Genomic DNA, 14,708 nt, shown 5'->3' with positions numbered 1-14,708 from the left:
CAACCCGGGGGAGCGACCTCCGTCAGCCGTGTGCGGCGGGGACAGAGCCGGGGCACAGCGCATTGCCCACTCGCATGCAGATGGATACATTTTCCCAGAAATCTTACGCATATTCTGTTACTGCCCAAGGAGTGCTCTTAGTGTTATTATGAAACTTCGCAACAGGATTCTTCTTGTTACCTGTTTCCTCATACTAATTTGGAGCTGGTTGCAGCTCTCTGCTTGACCTTGGCTTTCAGATAGGAAGAAAACTCCAGGCGGAGGTCATTATTACAGCGGAGGATGCATCTGTTCAGCACAGATCGTACTTATCACAAAGACGTTTGTGAGAAGCGAGACGTGAGCCGGCAGCGTGCACTCGCACCTCAAAAGGCCAACCGTGTCCTGGGCTGCATCAAAAGAAGCGCGGCCGGCAGGGCGAGGGAGGGGATTCTGCCCCTCTGTTCCTCTCTCGTGAGATCTCGTCTGGGGTGTTGTGTGCAATTCTGGAATCCCCAACCTAAGAAGGATATGGAGCTGTTGGAATGGGTCCAGAGGAGGCTACAAAGATGATCAGAGGGCTGGAGCACCTCTCATATGAGGACAGGCTGAGAGACTCTGGGTTGTTTAGCCTGGAGAAGGCTCCAAGGAGTTCTCAGTGATCACCCAGTACCTGAAAGGGGCCTGCAATAAAGCAGGTATAAACCAGAGAGGGGCAGATTTAGACTAGACATAAAGAAGAACTTCTTCACCTTGAGAGTGGTGAGGCACTGGCACAGGTTGCCCAGGGAAGCTGTGGCTGCCCCATCCCTGGAGCTGTTCAAGGCCAGGTGGGATGGGGCCTTGGGCAGCCTGGGCTGGTGGGGTGTCCCTGCCCATGGCAGGGGGATTGGAACTAGATGCACTTTAAGGTCCCTTCTAGCCCAAACTATTTTATGATTCTATGATGTTACCATCTTGAAAGAATGAACAGTGTCTGAAAGAACACCATTTTAAAGAATATACACTGACAGGGACACTGTGTCTAACATTCAAAGAACACAATTACTTAGATAAAACTTTACCTTAGCTAAATCAAAATATTCCATTTTTTGTTACAGTAACTAATTCTTGTATCAGGGCGAGGCTGAGCTGAGCTGGTTTCACCCAAGTGCGCAGATCATTGTTGCTTGCATGATTTTTTTTTCCCCCAAGACTTGCTTTCCAAAGCATTTCCTGGGGTTGCTTTGTGCTGTTCTTGGCAGAGCACATGGGAAGCTGTAGGATTTAACATGTTTTCCCCACGAAGCCCAGGGTGAAGCTGGGGAGTGCTGGATTTGGGGTGCAGGTTCATGAGCCCGGCTGGACAGTGAGTGGGGTGACTGAGTGGGCTAGGAGGCTCATGTTGGGGTAACTGGGAAGTCAGCATAGGGTGGAGGCCTTGGTCAGTAGCAGCAGCAGCCATTAGGTGGAGGGGAGTGGATTTGGGGTGTTGTCTGGGCAGCAATGTTTTTTTCTCCGTGCTTGCCACACTCATGGTAATGCTGATCAAAGGCATCACCTTGTATCCAGGTTCTGTTCCTGCCTGCTTCTCCTTACCTTTGCGGTGCCAAGCGTCACATCACCAGGCTTTCCTGTCAGTCACTGAACTGACCCAAGGCAATGAAAAGCCAAATAACTTGGAATCATAGAATCATAGAATGGTTTGGGTTGGAAGGCATCTTAAAGATCATCTAGTTCCAAACCCCCTACCATGGCCAGGGACACCTCCCACTAGACCAGGCTGCCCAAGGCCCCATCCAACCTGGCCTTGAACACTTCCAGGGATGGGGCATCCACAGCTTCCCTGGGCAACCCATTTCACTGCCTCATCATCAGCTTAACTGCAGTATCCTTGAAGAACGATGGGGAACTGTGGTCTCAGCTTCTTGTCTGGGTGCTCAGTTACATGCTGTGAAAAGCACTTCTGCAGGTTGCCGAAGCAGGTACTCACAGCAGGGCTTCTGCCCCTCTCGACAGGCACGGCCTTCCTCAGTAATTTTTGCTAATTTTAATGTATGCTGAAAGTGAAATTTTACTCCTAGTGGGCAAAGTTCTGCCAGATATTACATCCACTCTTTCTAAAAGTCAGTCTTGAAATTGTTCCTAGCTGGAAGGTGTTAGTTCACACGTACCTTTTGTTTTTGCTTTCCAACAAAAGTAAATAAAACCAAACATTTTTTTTAAACAGATGACTGGTCAACCACAAACTTTTAGTAGATGAGGTGTCTGAAACCACTGCTTATACATGTATGTACTCAGCAGAATTTCAAAATGAGAGCATCTCTCAGTGCAGCGTCATGAGAACAGCATGTGCCAGGCATAGCCTTTGTCTCTGCTGTAGTACCTTTTTTTTTGCACATCAAAAGATAGAAAGTAAATTGTGTGCTATTTTGTATTCTAAATCGTAACACAGATATCTGAAGTGACTCCTGTGCCCACACAGGGTTAGGCACATATAGCATGACAGGACCATATTTTTACGTGCGATTAATGAAAGGCTGTAGTGCGTATTCAAGCAGGCGCACACAGCTTAGTGTGGTATTCTTTTAAAAAAAGTTCATAACTGAATGTTAATACTCTCATAACACAACACAATCTGTGCAAGGCTTGGATATTTTTCCTCATAACAAATTCTATTCATTTAAAAAGAACTTGATACTCTTGGACTTTGAATCGTTGTCAGTTTGAAAAATGAAAGTAAAACATACATAACTTTTGTGACATGAAACTGTTCAATCAATAGTTGGCCTGTCCCGTTCACCTTGGGAGCTCAGGTACATCTGGCTGAGGAAAATCGTTTTCTCTTTAGCACTATGCTTTCCCTTGTTTCTGCACTTCCCCCCACACCCTTTTCCATTCTTCATCTAATCACATACGCTGCTATCCACTTTCGTAAGCCCTCAAAAATTAAGTAGGGCTAAAAAGGGGGAAGATGTTCTTGAACCAATGTGGTGCTCTCACATTTCGTCTCCAGTTACAATCACAGATAAAACATGCTTTCATACAGCTGCCTTTTTCCAGAAGCCTCACGGAAGGCAGTCTATTTTGACCCTTGAAAAGCTGCTGTTCCAATTCTTCTGTTCCAATCTTGACTGTACCATTGGCAGTAGCCGTTTCCAGGCTTCATTAGACAATATTTCTTTATTTACAGTAGATTGTGTAACATAAAATGATATTAAAACAGAAGGTGATGGAATACTGAAATGATACGTGCTTTTAACTCCTGAAAGACAGGTAAAGCGATGTATGCTAGTCTGAAAACTGGACTATTCTAATTGCACCAAGTATGAAGGAATCATTATTTCTCAGCAACATGAATCTGGCTGCAGAGTTGCTGACAACATTTGGAGACTCGTTTCTGAAGGTACTACAGATGTTTTGCAACCACTGTATCACTGTCATTTTACTCAAGTTAAAAACAAATGCAACCAATCTCCCCCCACTTTTTTAAAGTAACTTCAGAAAACTGACATAACATTTCTTGTTTGTGATATTGATGGGGAACTGAAAATGTATTTACGTAATCACAACACATGAAAAAATACTACAATCATCCAGATTTTACTACTAAATCAATTGTTTCTAGGTTTTAACACAGAAAATGACATCTAACAAATTCCCTGTCAATCTGATTCTGACATTAGTAAATCCATGTTGTTCCAGCAAGCCTCGATATTCAGAGCCACTTCTTTCCTTTCCCTCCGTCTGCACAAGCATGTTCAAAGACTGCAGTAGAGCTGTGCTTCTCCTCTTCTTCTCATCATCCAGTACCATTTCAGCCAGCAAAATACCACAGCCTAATTTAAAAACAAATGCATGCAACAGTACTAATGCACTAACAGGCAAGAGAATTTCTGCTACCATATGTAAGAGTACCAACAACCAGTCACAAGTAATTTTATTTATGGATTTGCAGTGTTATTAAAATTATTAATCCACTATTAAATGTATAATCCATTCCTCTCACCACGCCCCCAAAATTCCCTTTTACACTATGGAGGGATGAAAATCTTCCAAATCAAGTCATATCTCTGTTTTCAGACGTAGAGGGGATGATTTCTGTAGACTTGATATGAGGATTGCAGAAAACAGTAAGACAGAAAGAGTAGTTATACCTCTTTGGGATATATTACTGCTTCACATTCACACTGAAATGATGCCAAGCAGACGAAATGTGGGATGGTGAGCATTATAGAAGCAAAAAAGTCGTCAATGTTTTACATTACTTCTATAGGAACTTAGGTCTCTGTGGTAACCTAAGCATGTAAACAGAACTTAAATGATTCTATTTTCACACAGTCTTTTCCTCAATTGTCAGACTCTCGAGGGGAAAGGGAAGACAAGTGTAGCCTACTGACAAAACAAGCATTGTTTTACTCATTGTCTTTTGGCTTTGCTTCTTATGTGGTGATTTCCATTGGCACAGTGTGGGTAGGAGGTCACCAACTCAGATCACAATAGCAGCATTTTATAGTGATTTTAATACTACTAAGTGCTGCATAACATTCATATTTTTCTGTTCCTTAAGACGGTCTCCTCAGAGCCATTCCTTCTCATACATTTAACATTTAATAAAAAGTAAATTAAAAATAACACTGCAGTTTGTAAGAGAAGAGAATGAGACCTGTGGATAAAATTGCTGTCTGGGACCTTAGCATTAACTGTATCAGGAGCCATGGAAGTCCTTCTGTCAGCTTATTAATAAATTCCCTGTTTCTTCCCTGTATCATCAGCTACCTTACTAAATGCAAGTTGAAGCCACTTATCCTGTGATGAACCAAGGGCACAGGTTTGCTTCAGAAAGAAAAAGGATTAGCCAAGCATGTCTGAGGTGAGTCTCAACCTACATTGTCTCTCCAGTGGGATTCTTCTGCCCTAATTCAGTCATCCACAGATTAGATAGTTGTATTTCAGATAGCACTATTCTATACACTCTATCCACTATTAAATGTATAATCAGTTTTTTTAGGAAAACCAGGACATTTCCTTTCACAGATGGGTGAGATTAATCATTCTCTGAAAATGATGATTTTTCTGCTGATTGGAGAGCTCAAGGTGATTATATGATTTGAGTACCTAATATTTAGGTATCTAAAGTTAAGGTGATGAAGCCCATTTATTACAATTTAGTGGTTTCTATCCCCTCTCCCTTCCCATGTGATTTTCCTTTGCCTTCAACAGAGGGGCCTGGGAAGTTGCTGTTCCTGCTTCCACAGCAAACATTGCTAAAAAGAGAAATGCAGGACTATAGTTTCTAAGTCACCATTATGGTACAGCTTTGATGAATGTGTCCAAATCTTATACCCTTTGAAAGGAGGAAGCAAATACAACGGTCATAATAATTTGCCACAGGAAGTTATTTGGGACATCTGGATAACATCGGAGTAATCTGGAAAGATATACCCAGAAAGCAGAACCAGTGTGGGAGGAACACCTTTGAAAATTAACGACGGTAAATTAAGGTAGTGCAGGGAAAAAGAAAAAAAAAATCCTCTCTCATTTAATGAAGTTTTACTAATGTAATTAAAATTTTTTCATGTGAGGGACTGAAACAGAGATAACTTTCAACCCTTTACAGAAGCTTACTTTGAGGAAGAAATTTTGGTCATTGTTTTATATGAGATAAAAATTAATGATCGTACCATTTTTTTTTCTGAATTAGAAAGTAATTTTATCCAGATTATCATTGCTTATCAAGGATCTAACTTCCAGCCAAAAGATAGGGGTGGTGGAAGTAAAGTGCCAGGATCCAGAATCTCTTTTTTTTAAACAAGACAAAACACACATTAAATACTTCCCCTATCTAGGACTGAGCTAACACATCCAAAACTGAACTGAGAGTTCATACAAAGGAGCTTAGCCATTGAATAGCTATTTCTAAGATTTTGTGCTGCAAGGATCAGATGACATACTGGCCTTCGCCTCTGTCCCATTACTTTCCCAGGCACAAGTACTAGTTAATATGTGTAACAAGGTCAAAAACTGATATAAAAGATGATTGAGCTAGGACAGCCAATCGAGTTGTGTCTCTTCTTTCTTACAAACTTAAGTCTTCCTCAAGGAGTCTTACCTCAGCATTCAGTAAGCAAGTGCTGAAGTTCTTGTTTCTAATATTCATCTGTCGTGCTGTTAACCCCTGTGATTCTGCACCTCAAAAAAAATTGTTTTCTGTGCATCACATTTCCTCCAAACTTAGTATCCTCAAGAAGGCATAGTTGAATGCCACTTCCTGAGGAGCAACACAAAACCTACAGGCTTTACTGAATTTTAAAACTTATCCTCCTCATTCTTAATTTCTTGATTGGTGAATAGGTCCAAAGTTTCCTGGGTTATGCTTATTGCTTAAGAAGTCTTTTCAGTCTAACACCATTAAATCCACTCCTAACAGTCAGCAAAAGATACCAACTTCCTCTACAGCAACTGAAACAAAAAGCTTAACTTGGGCACTAATGAGAGAAGATGAGTTTATAGTTTTTCAGGTGACTGGGATACATCAAATGTTTATAATAGAGCAGCTGAGGCTGAAGTAGAACACAGGAGATCTCTAGTCCAACCTCTTGCTTGAAGCTGGGCAGCTCTACAGCCAGCTAAGCTTGTTCAGGGCGTTGTTTTCAGATCTTGAAGCCTTCAAGGGTAGAGATTCCACAAATTCTCTGGGGAACCTGCTCCAATGCTTAATTATCCTGAGAGAACAAAGCTGTGGTGCATTACCACAGACGCCATGCCCAGGAGACTAATGTTTAATGTGTACAGTATTGTGCTTTAATCACAGAGTATATTGAGGTTGTGGTAGCCAAGCACATTCTATTCAAATTTTACAGTCAGTTACATAGCACTTAAAGGCACAGTTTTAAATCTAAGACAGTTACAGGTGTGCCAACTTTAGGATTGAAATCTTTGACTCAAAGAGCTTACAGCAGCTTGAAGAACAGCATTGTGAACTTTATGAATATCTGACATGAGAAACATCCGATTGCTGGAATGAGTCTCTCAAAATACAAACCTGCTCAGCATAACAGCAAGCTTCATGTCAATACGGAAAAGAAACTTATTTTAAATTTATTCAGTTGTTGACTCTTTTGCTTTAATATCTGTACAGATGAAATCAGTTATGTTTCCATTCATAAAAAAACTTTCTGCTGAGAATTAAAAATAAAACAATTTGTACAAGTCTGACTTTTCCCTGATTTTGTGCAGCTGAAGCGCTCTGTAGTAAGCATGTGTTGCAAATAAATTCAATCACTGTGGTATTTTTGCTTTACTACATGCTCAAAGAGCAGAGTAACTTCTAAGTACCATAAGACAGTCTACCAGGCAGATGCAACTCTTGACCTTGCTCATCAGCTCTCTGTGATTTGCCAAGGTTGCTGATTCAGCATAGGCACAGCCTCTTTCACACTGCCTTATTTGGTTTATTACTGTAGAAGCATGACAAGCAAGAAACTCACAACTGACAGATTAGGAGGCTAGTTTGAAAGTGCAACTTTAATCTCCATGAAGGCTTCCACTACAAAGTACACTTCACATAGAAAAATATAAATATCAATGAAGTATCAAGAAAAAAAACATTAAGAGAGGTGACATAAATGACAAATTACTTGAAAGAGATGGGATACAATATGTTATAATCCAGTTAAAGATTTGCACATAAAGATTACACACTGGCTGGAGGATAGAGGCTGGTGAAGTTTTTTTATAGCTGCTGTAGAAACAGATTTGTGCTTTGTCCTGCTTTCACTTTTGCCTGCAGAAAAAATGCTTAAAAGATGGTGCTCTTCAAACATTTGTGTAAATCGCCACAGAAAAGTGAAAAAGAGGACTAGCACCCCCAAATTCATACAGATAGCACAGTATTCACTTTTATTGTTTTTCATTTCTGATAAAAATGAGCAGTAACCACTGACAGCACTGCAGAGAGACAACTCTCATTAGTACCTTAGTTTTCTTGGACCTTAAAATTAGTGTGGCTTATAAAAGTTTGTAGTTGTAATGTGCCATACTATACAGCTATGTCGACTAAGCTTAATACAGTTGGCAAACTAGCAAAAGAACTGGATGTGAAGGTATTTAATAATAGGAGTTTTGGCTTGCCCCAGACACAAATACATAGAACTCACTCCAGCAGAAGCTGCAGCCTGATGTTTTTTCCAGGCTTGTAACAACTATGCTTCAGATAAGGGTCAAAATGATCATAAACTGACAAATGACACCGGACTGATTGATGATGGGTGTATTGTACAAGTGTTGTTAAAATATCAGCATCCCAGTTTGCTTCTAGGCACACTATAGTGACAAAGTCTTCTTGAAGCACAAAACAGCATCTAATAAGTTTCCTGTGATCTTAATTTGTACATTTGTGAATCCATATTTCTCCAGTAACTGTTTATATTCTGAGCCACTTCTCTGCTTTCCTTCAGTCATACTGAGGGACTGTAGTACAGCTCTAGGAGGGTGCATCTTCTGTTCATCAAGCACAATTTCTGCCACTAGCAAGGCACATCCTGCATTTCCAAAACAATCAAAAGTGGTTCAGTGAAGTATTTTTAGCTTCAAGTTTTTATTGATTTGTTCAGAGACAGTTATGGACATCCCTCAGACTAGTGTTTTAATGGTCTTCAGTGGAAATCAGTAACAAAACTTTACCTTCCAGTAATTTCTTCCTAGGTGCTACCATTAACTGTTAAAAAGAAGGGGGAGTTTAGAGCACTCTCTCCACTTCAGTGAAGTTCCATCACCTCCTGACTATGCTGAGTTTAAACTCAGTCTTGTTTCCGTTTGAACCAAGCAACTCTTGTAAGCATCTGTCATATTTCATGTCTTTGCATAGCAAGATTAAGATAGTCACCCATAATATTCTTTCACAGTTTATAAACAAGATTGTGCTTTATAGCCTAAATCAAATTCTGAATGCTCAGCTATGAAATAAACTTAATAGCTACAGTTAATGCTGTTGGATTAACAATCTGTTCTTCTCAGCAGTCAGGCTCTTCTGCTTTTTGTCATCTTCTTAGATCTTTAACTGTCCGGATATGAGTAAGTGTGCCCTGGCAGCCAAAAGGGTCAACCAGGTCCTGGGGTGTATCAAGTGCAGCAGACAGCTGATCAAGGGAGGTGGCTGTACCACCCTACAATGCATTGGTGCAGCCTCACCTCAAGTACTGTATGCAGTTTTGGGCATCTCAGTATAAGGAGGACATCAGATTATTGGAGTGGTGTGCATAGAGGAGGGCAACAGAGATGGAGAAGGGCCGCGAGGCCACGACTTATGAGTGGCTGAGGTTGCTTGGTTTGTTCGCGTTGGAGAAGACAAGGTTAACGGGTGACCTCATCACTGTCTACAACTTCCTCAAGGGAGGCAGCAGAGGAGGAGAGGCTGATCTCCTCTCTAGTGACCATTGACAGTACAGCAAGAAATTGAAGCTGTGCCAGGTAAAGTACAGACTGGACATCGGGAAAAGGTTTTTCACTGAGAGGGTGGTTGATCACTGGAATAGGCTACCCTGGGATGTGGTCACAGCACCAAGCCTGTCAGACAGACTTGAAGGAGTGTCTGGACCACACTTTTAGTCATATAGTTTACTTTATGTAGTCCTGCAATGAGCAGAGAGTTGGCCTTGATGATCCTTATGGATCCTTTCCTATCTGAGATATTGTATGATTGTAGCATTGAAATGGAAGAGAAAAGGCTACATATTTCCCACACAATCTGTGCATAAAGTACTGCTGAGCTCCAGTTTACCATATTCTGGACACTAGAGATAGCAAAACAATAGCAAAGCAAACCACTGCTTCTAGATTAACCTGAAAACTTCAGTCAGACTACTTGTGTGAATACAAATAAGCACATGCTTAGTTACTTGATGATACTGGGCTTAGTAAAAAAGACTGGGCATAGCATAGAGATGATGTAGTCCTATGTGAAGTCTGCAACAACAGTATGGGCTTATTTCATATAGTTTTTGCCAGTAGCTTTGTTTCCTTTTTTTTCTTAGTAGGTATTACCATTATGCAAGCATTGACATTCAAGCAAAGACTACTGTGATTGGTCAGAAAAATATGGTTTTTTTAATTTGAACCTGTTATGATTACATGTACTTTTAAGTGTACAAGATGAAAAAACTTACCTGGTTTGCAAAGAGCTGATATCTTGCTTAACAGCAAATGTATCTTTTCATCAGGCCAATCATGAAGAACACGTGAAAGGATGTAAAGATCTGCTTCTGGAAGATCATCCTTGAAGAAGTCACCTGTTAGAAAGCAGAGGCAATACGTTCCTACAGAAACCACAGAGTACGTTCCTACAAAAGCTTCAGCAGAGGCAAAGAAAGAAACAAGAATGAACAGGTACAGGGATGCACAGATTTGCAGGTAAAGAAAGTGTAGTTACAGAGAAGACAGATCACAGCAAGAATTCTGTAACACAAAACCAGAGAGAATGCATAAAGTAAAGAAGAAGACAAAGTCCTTTGTAGCCACCATGTTGATCCTGCAAGGCAAGAATATGCAGCTTCTACTCCCAGCAGTACTCAAAACTGATTAATTCATACTTCCTTAGCTATCCACATCCTCCAACCACAGCCAGTTTGTTTTTTTTCTTCACAGGCCTGAGAAGTACAATGTTCACATTTAGCATAGGTGAGCCTACTTTTCCTTGTACTAAGATACACCTTTGGGCCTGGAGCAGTGTAATGCACCATTTTCTGCAGGAAGAGAGCCTGCTCTATGCTTCAGGATAACAGGAAAAAAACCCAACCCGTATTACTTTTACCTGATACAAATGTCACTGGAGCTGTGTGTTGTCCTGAAGGCTGAAAGTAAGAGGTGTTTGCAATGACTTCTGGAAGGTCAAATACTGTGACCTTGAGATTTGGGTATATTCGTACTAATTCATGAGCCAGAGCTCCAGTGCAACCTGTTAAAAGTTGGAAGAAGTTAAATCAAGTCTTTTCTCCCAGGATTTGCAGACATTTTTTTTAAAGACAAGGCTGTATAGAATGTTTAAAGAGACCACATTAGAATGAGACGTAGACAGTCAGCTCCACAGTTAACACAGGCAACAGCACTTCCCAGTGGATACAGCAATGCTTTAAAGCTTGGGCAATGCAGGCACGACTCTTTACTGTCATAGAATTCCTAATATGACCTTTGATACCAGTACCTCAGGGTTTTTTTTTGGGGGGTGGGGGAGGCAGAACATTATTAATGAAAGGGCAAGGACTTTAATTTGTGGATGAAAAACACTGGAACTATTTACCATTTACAAAGCACTGATATCTGAAGTTTGATACTTTCCAGCTTGGTGAAGGATAGGGATAGTCAAGTCTTGGGAGCCTCTGCACAAATGGCAAAGGTTGCACCAGTACTGTGTTAATTCCTCTGCCATGCTGTCCACCTACTCAGGCTCTAAGTGTTCTTCCTTCAGTAGATATTGCCCTATGTAATAACACTCCCTCTGTACAACTTCTAGCACAGCATAATAAGAAGAGTTTCTTCAGGTGTATCATTGGCCTTCGCCCTTTTTGGGGTCATCTTAGATCTTAATTAAAACAACACATGAAACAAATACATTCCAAAGGAATCCATCCCTTTTGTTCTAGCAGTGTAGTGTTTCAAGTCTGCCACCACAATACAGGATTCATAAATAAATCCATTACTTCTGAAAATTTTGGACATGCCAGAGGACAGCAACAGCACAGTAGACAATGAAGCTCCCAGCCCAATACTCTTATCAGCAAAGCCACAAACCCTCTTCTTTTCTGTGCTGAGCTATGTGTCACTAACTGGCTGTGACAAATATTTACTTACTTCTAACTACTCAAATACCATTTAAGTAACACTGCTTTCAGTTAACTGCACTAAGCCCTTTTATTCTGACATTACAATACCAGAAAAAAAGTAGACAATATTACTCCAGTTCTAGTGAAAAAAACATACATAAGCCTAAGCAATAAAATATGGAACTGAAATCAACCTTTTCCTTTTAGTATGTATACCAGTTCAATTACAGGCAGTACCTCCTAAATCACAAGCAGATTTAAATTGTGAAAGATCAAATGCTGTAGCCACGTCTTTTGCTGTCAGATGGGCAATGCTGTGCATGGCAGCCATAAAACATTGCTTCACCTCTTGGCTGTGATAGTAGTCCTAAGAAGGGGAAAAAAAGCACAGTAACTGAGGCTTATTTTCATTACTTAACTATAACTATGTACAACCAAGATGCACAGCATTAACATTAGAATGGTAAAATGAAAAGATAAGTTAAAAGTACATTGACTGTTTTTTCATCCAAATCCTTTGCTGTATCACTGTAGTGACAAGCAGATTTCTTCATCCTCTCCAAAATTCTGATCACACAGACATCTTTTGCAGTGCATATCAAATGACACAGTTGGCTGGTTTGAAACAGGTCTTGGTGATGTCACAAGGTCTATTAAATTCAATATATCTGCCCAGTGAAGATGGGGCAGCATAGCAGGAAGAGGGATAATCTGAAAAGCGCTTTTTAAAGAACTACTTTGTCTTTGATGTGCATTCACTTACACATTTGCTTCACATCAAGATGTCTCTAGATTTTAAACTGTTTGAAAGGACAGTTGAATTTTTTTTTCCTTCAGTCTTTTAAAGTGTTCCCTCCTCTTCTTGAGGTACTCAATTGCTTTCATTTAATTCTGACATCTGTTCTTCCATGATGTGGAAATAACTAGATGATTGAACCAAAACTTAAACCAGAAACATTAAAGCTCATACTGTTTGTTTGTTTTTATTAGATAAGCAAGTATTCAGTACCAGAACATAATGCCTTTACCTTTGAAATTATATATAAGCATGAATCCCTTTATGGCTTACTTTCATACAGACTTCATCAGATATGTCTGGCTCTACAGTTACTATGAAGTGGAAGTATCTCCATGCTGTGGCACGCATATTGCCATGGCCAGGCCATAAATTCTGCTTGGATGTACGCTTATGTACACATATGGAGCCCAGGCCTGAAGTGTTAGTGATGCCAGAAGCATCACTCAGGCAAACTCAAGTTGGCAATCCAGATGTCTATCAAAGGACGAGATCCAGTTCAACTATGTCAAAACACTTAATTTGCACATAAACTTAAGAATCTACTGCAGCAGCTACCCTAAAGCAAAATACCTGAACTCCCTTTAAAATGGCTTTTGAAAGATTCTTAGAAGAGGTCCACCAATAATCTAGGTACTAACATTAGGCCAATAGAACCTTCTTAAGCCTCCAACATCCCTTATTTCTTTCCATCAACTCTATATACATGAGTAGTAAGCTTCTTGTTTAAGAAACTGGCTTCATCAGCATCTGGAAATTAAGTACAAAATAAGAAACTCAGGGTGTAGTCTGAACTACACTATAAGCCAGCACTGCTGTCAGAGAGAAGTCCTGACATTCTTCTGCTCACTCTACTAGTGCTCTCCTTAAATGGGCACATATTTATGCCCCTCAACCTGCTTCACCAGGTAGATTAATTGACAAGTTCAGCTAGTTAGAATCATAAGTGATTCTCCAGCCTGAACATATCCATCTGGGCTAGCATTGGGAAAGGAATGCTATGGAGATGGAAACACATGGAGGAAAGGATTAGGGTTCTTGTCAGCAATATATACCACCTTGAAGCATATAAAAAAAACACAGACCTTCATAAAAGAGACTGAATCCCTTCTCCACTGCAGCAACACAAAGCAACTGTGAAAACAGCTTTGATTACACAGTCAGCACTGACTGAATTGGATGCACATCAGTACCAAGTGACTGGCATCCAAAATAGTATGAGTGCATGCGTGATAAGATACTACCTGATGTTATAAAAAGGCAGCATAAATGTAAACTAACTGGGCCCAGAGGTTCTTCTCAGAGTATCTTGGCTGGATGGACAACACTTCAGCCAAAGAATTTTTGTCAGTGCTCAAACATATAGAGGATAAGTATATGTATGAGGTCCAACACACAAAACAAGGCTGCACCTGTAACTCCTTTTATTTACTAACTTAAGAAAATCAGCTATGATCACTTTCAAAATAGTTCTCTTCTGAGTTGACACAGCTGCATACGATACTGCCAATGTTCAACACAATTCCATAGACCGTTTTCTGAAAGGCTGTTGAGATCTGCGTTGGTTTTCCTTTTACATCTTCTACTGACAAAAAAATTAGTTCCATTGAGCATGGATGTCTGGGATCTCTTCACCATAGGCCTCTCAATAACTGAAGTTTCCACTGCAGATTTCTTCAGTTTCAGAAGAAAGTCTGTTTGCTCCTGCACACCGACATTTTCTGACTTAGGTTAAGAAAACACCTCTATCTGAATGCATGTCAACTGACACTGAGTGAAGAAATTGAGCTGAGCCTTGTCTCACTGTGACAGGTTAGAACATGTTCTATAACCATCTCTTTGTCTCTCCCCTCCCACTCGTGGTTCCTGAGTTAGTCTCAGGTTTTTGTGTTGGACCTCGGGGGGGGGGGTGTGTATATATATATACACACACACACACATTTTTACATGCATAGTATACATACACATACACACACACGTGTACGTATATAAATATAAAATCACAGTATGTTCTGTGATTGCTCTAGCACTTTAGAGCCTGATATTGAAGGGAATGGAAGTCACAGACTAGCAAGTTGCATTGTGTGTCCACTATTTCTGAGACTGACCACCTTTCTTAAGCAGCTCAGTCTCCA

At 40.4% G+C, this 14,708-nt stretch overlaps 1 protein-coding gene across 2 annotated transcripts in view; it reads right to left on the bottom strand.

The window, feature by feature from the left end:
• Window positions 1-2,861: 2,861 nt before the first annotated feature.
• Window positions 2,862-14,708, bottom strand: part of ASMTL (acetylserotonin O-methyltransferase like) — a 29,761-nt gene continuing 17,914 nt past the window's right edge. Inside the window, exons 10-13 of one of the 2 annotated variants that reach the window (XM_069875521.1) lie at window positions 12,015-12,144; window positions 10,769-10,912; window positions 10,125-10,247; window positions 2,862-3,797 (exon numbers count right to left, since the gene is read on the bottom strand). In XM_069875521.1, coding sequence (XP_069731622.1) covers window positions 3,583-3,797; window positions 10,125-10,247; window positions 10,769-10,912; window positions 12,015-12,144 — 612 coding nt within the window. In that variant the 3' untranslated portion in view covers window positions 2,862-3,582. Of the gene's footprint in view, window positions 3,798-7,467; window positions 8,502-10,124; window positions 10,248-10,768; window positions 10,913-12,014; window positions 12,145-14,708 lie in introns of those variants that run through there. The other variant, XM_069875511.1, reaches the window with a different exon arrangement.

This window comes from Phaenicophaeus curvirostris, chromosome 1 (genome assembly GCF_032191515.1).
Source record: "Phaenicophaeus curvirostris isolate KB17595 chromosome 1, BPBGC_Pcur_1.0, whole genome shotgun sequence".
NCBI lineage: Eukaryota > Metazoa > Chordata > Aves > Cuculiformes > Cuculidae > Phaenicophaeus > Phaenicophaeus curvirostris.
This window is presented reverse-complemented; position numbering and strand designations above follow the sequence as displayed.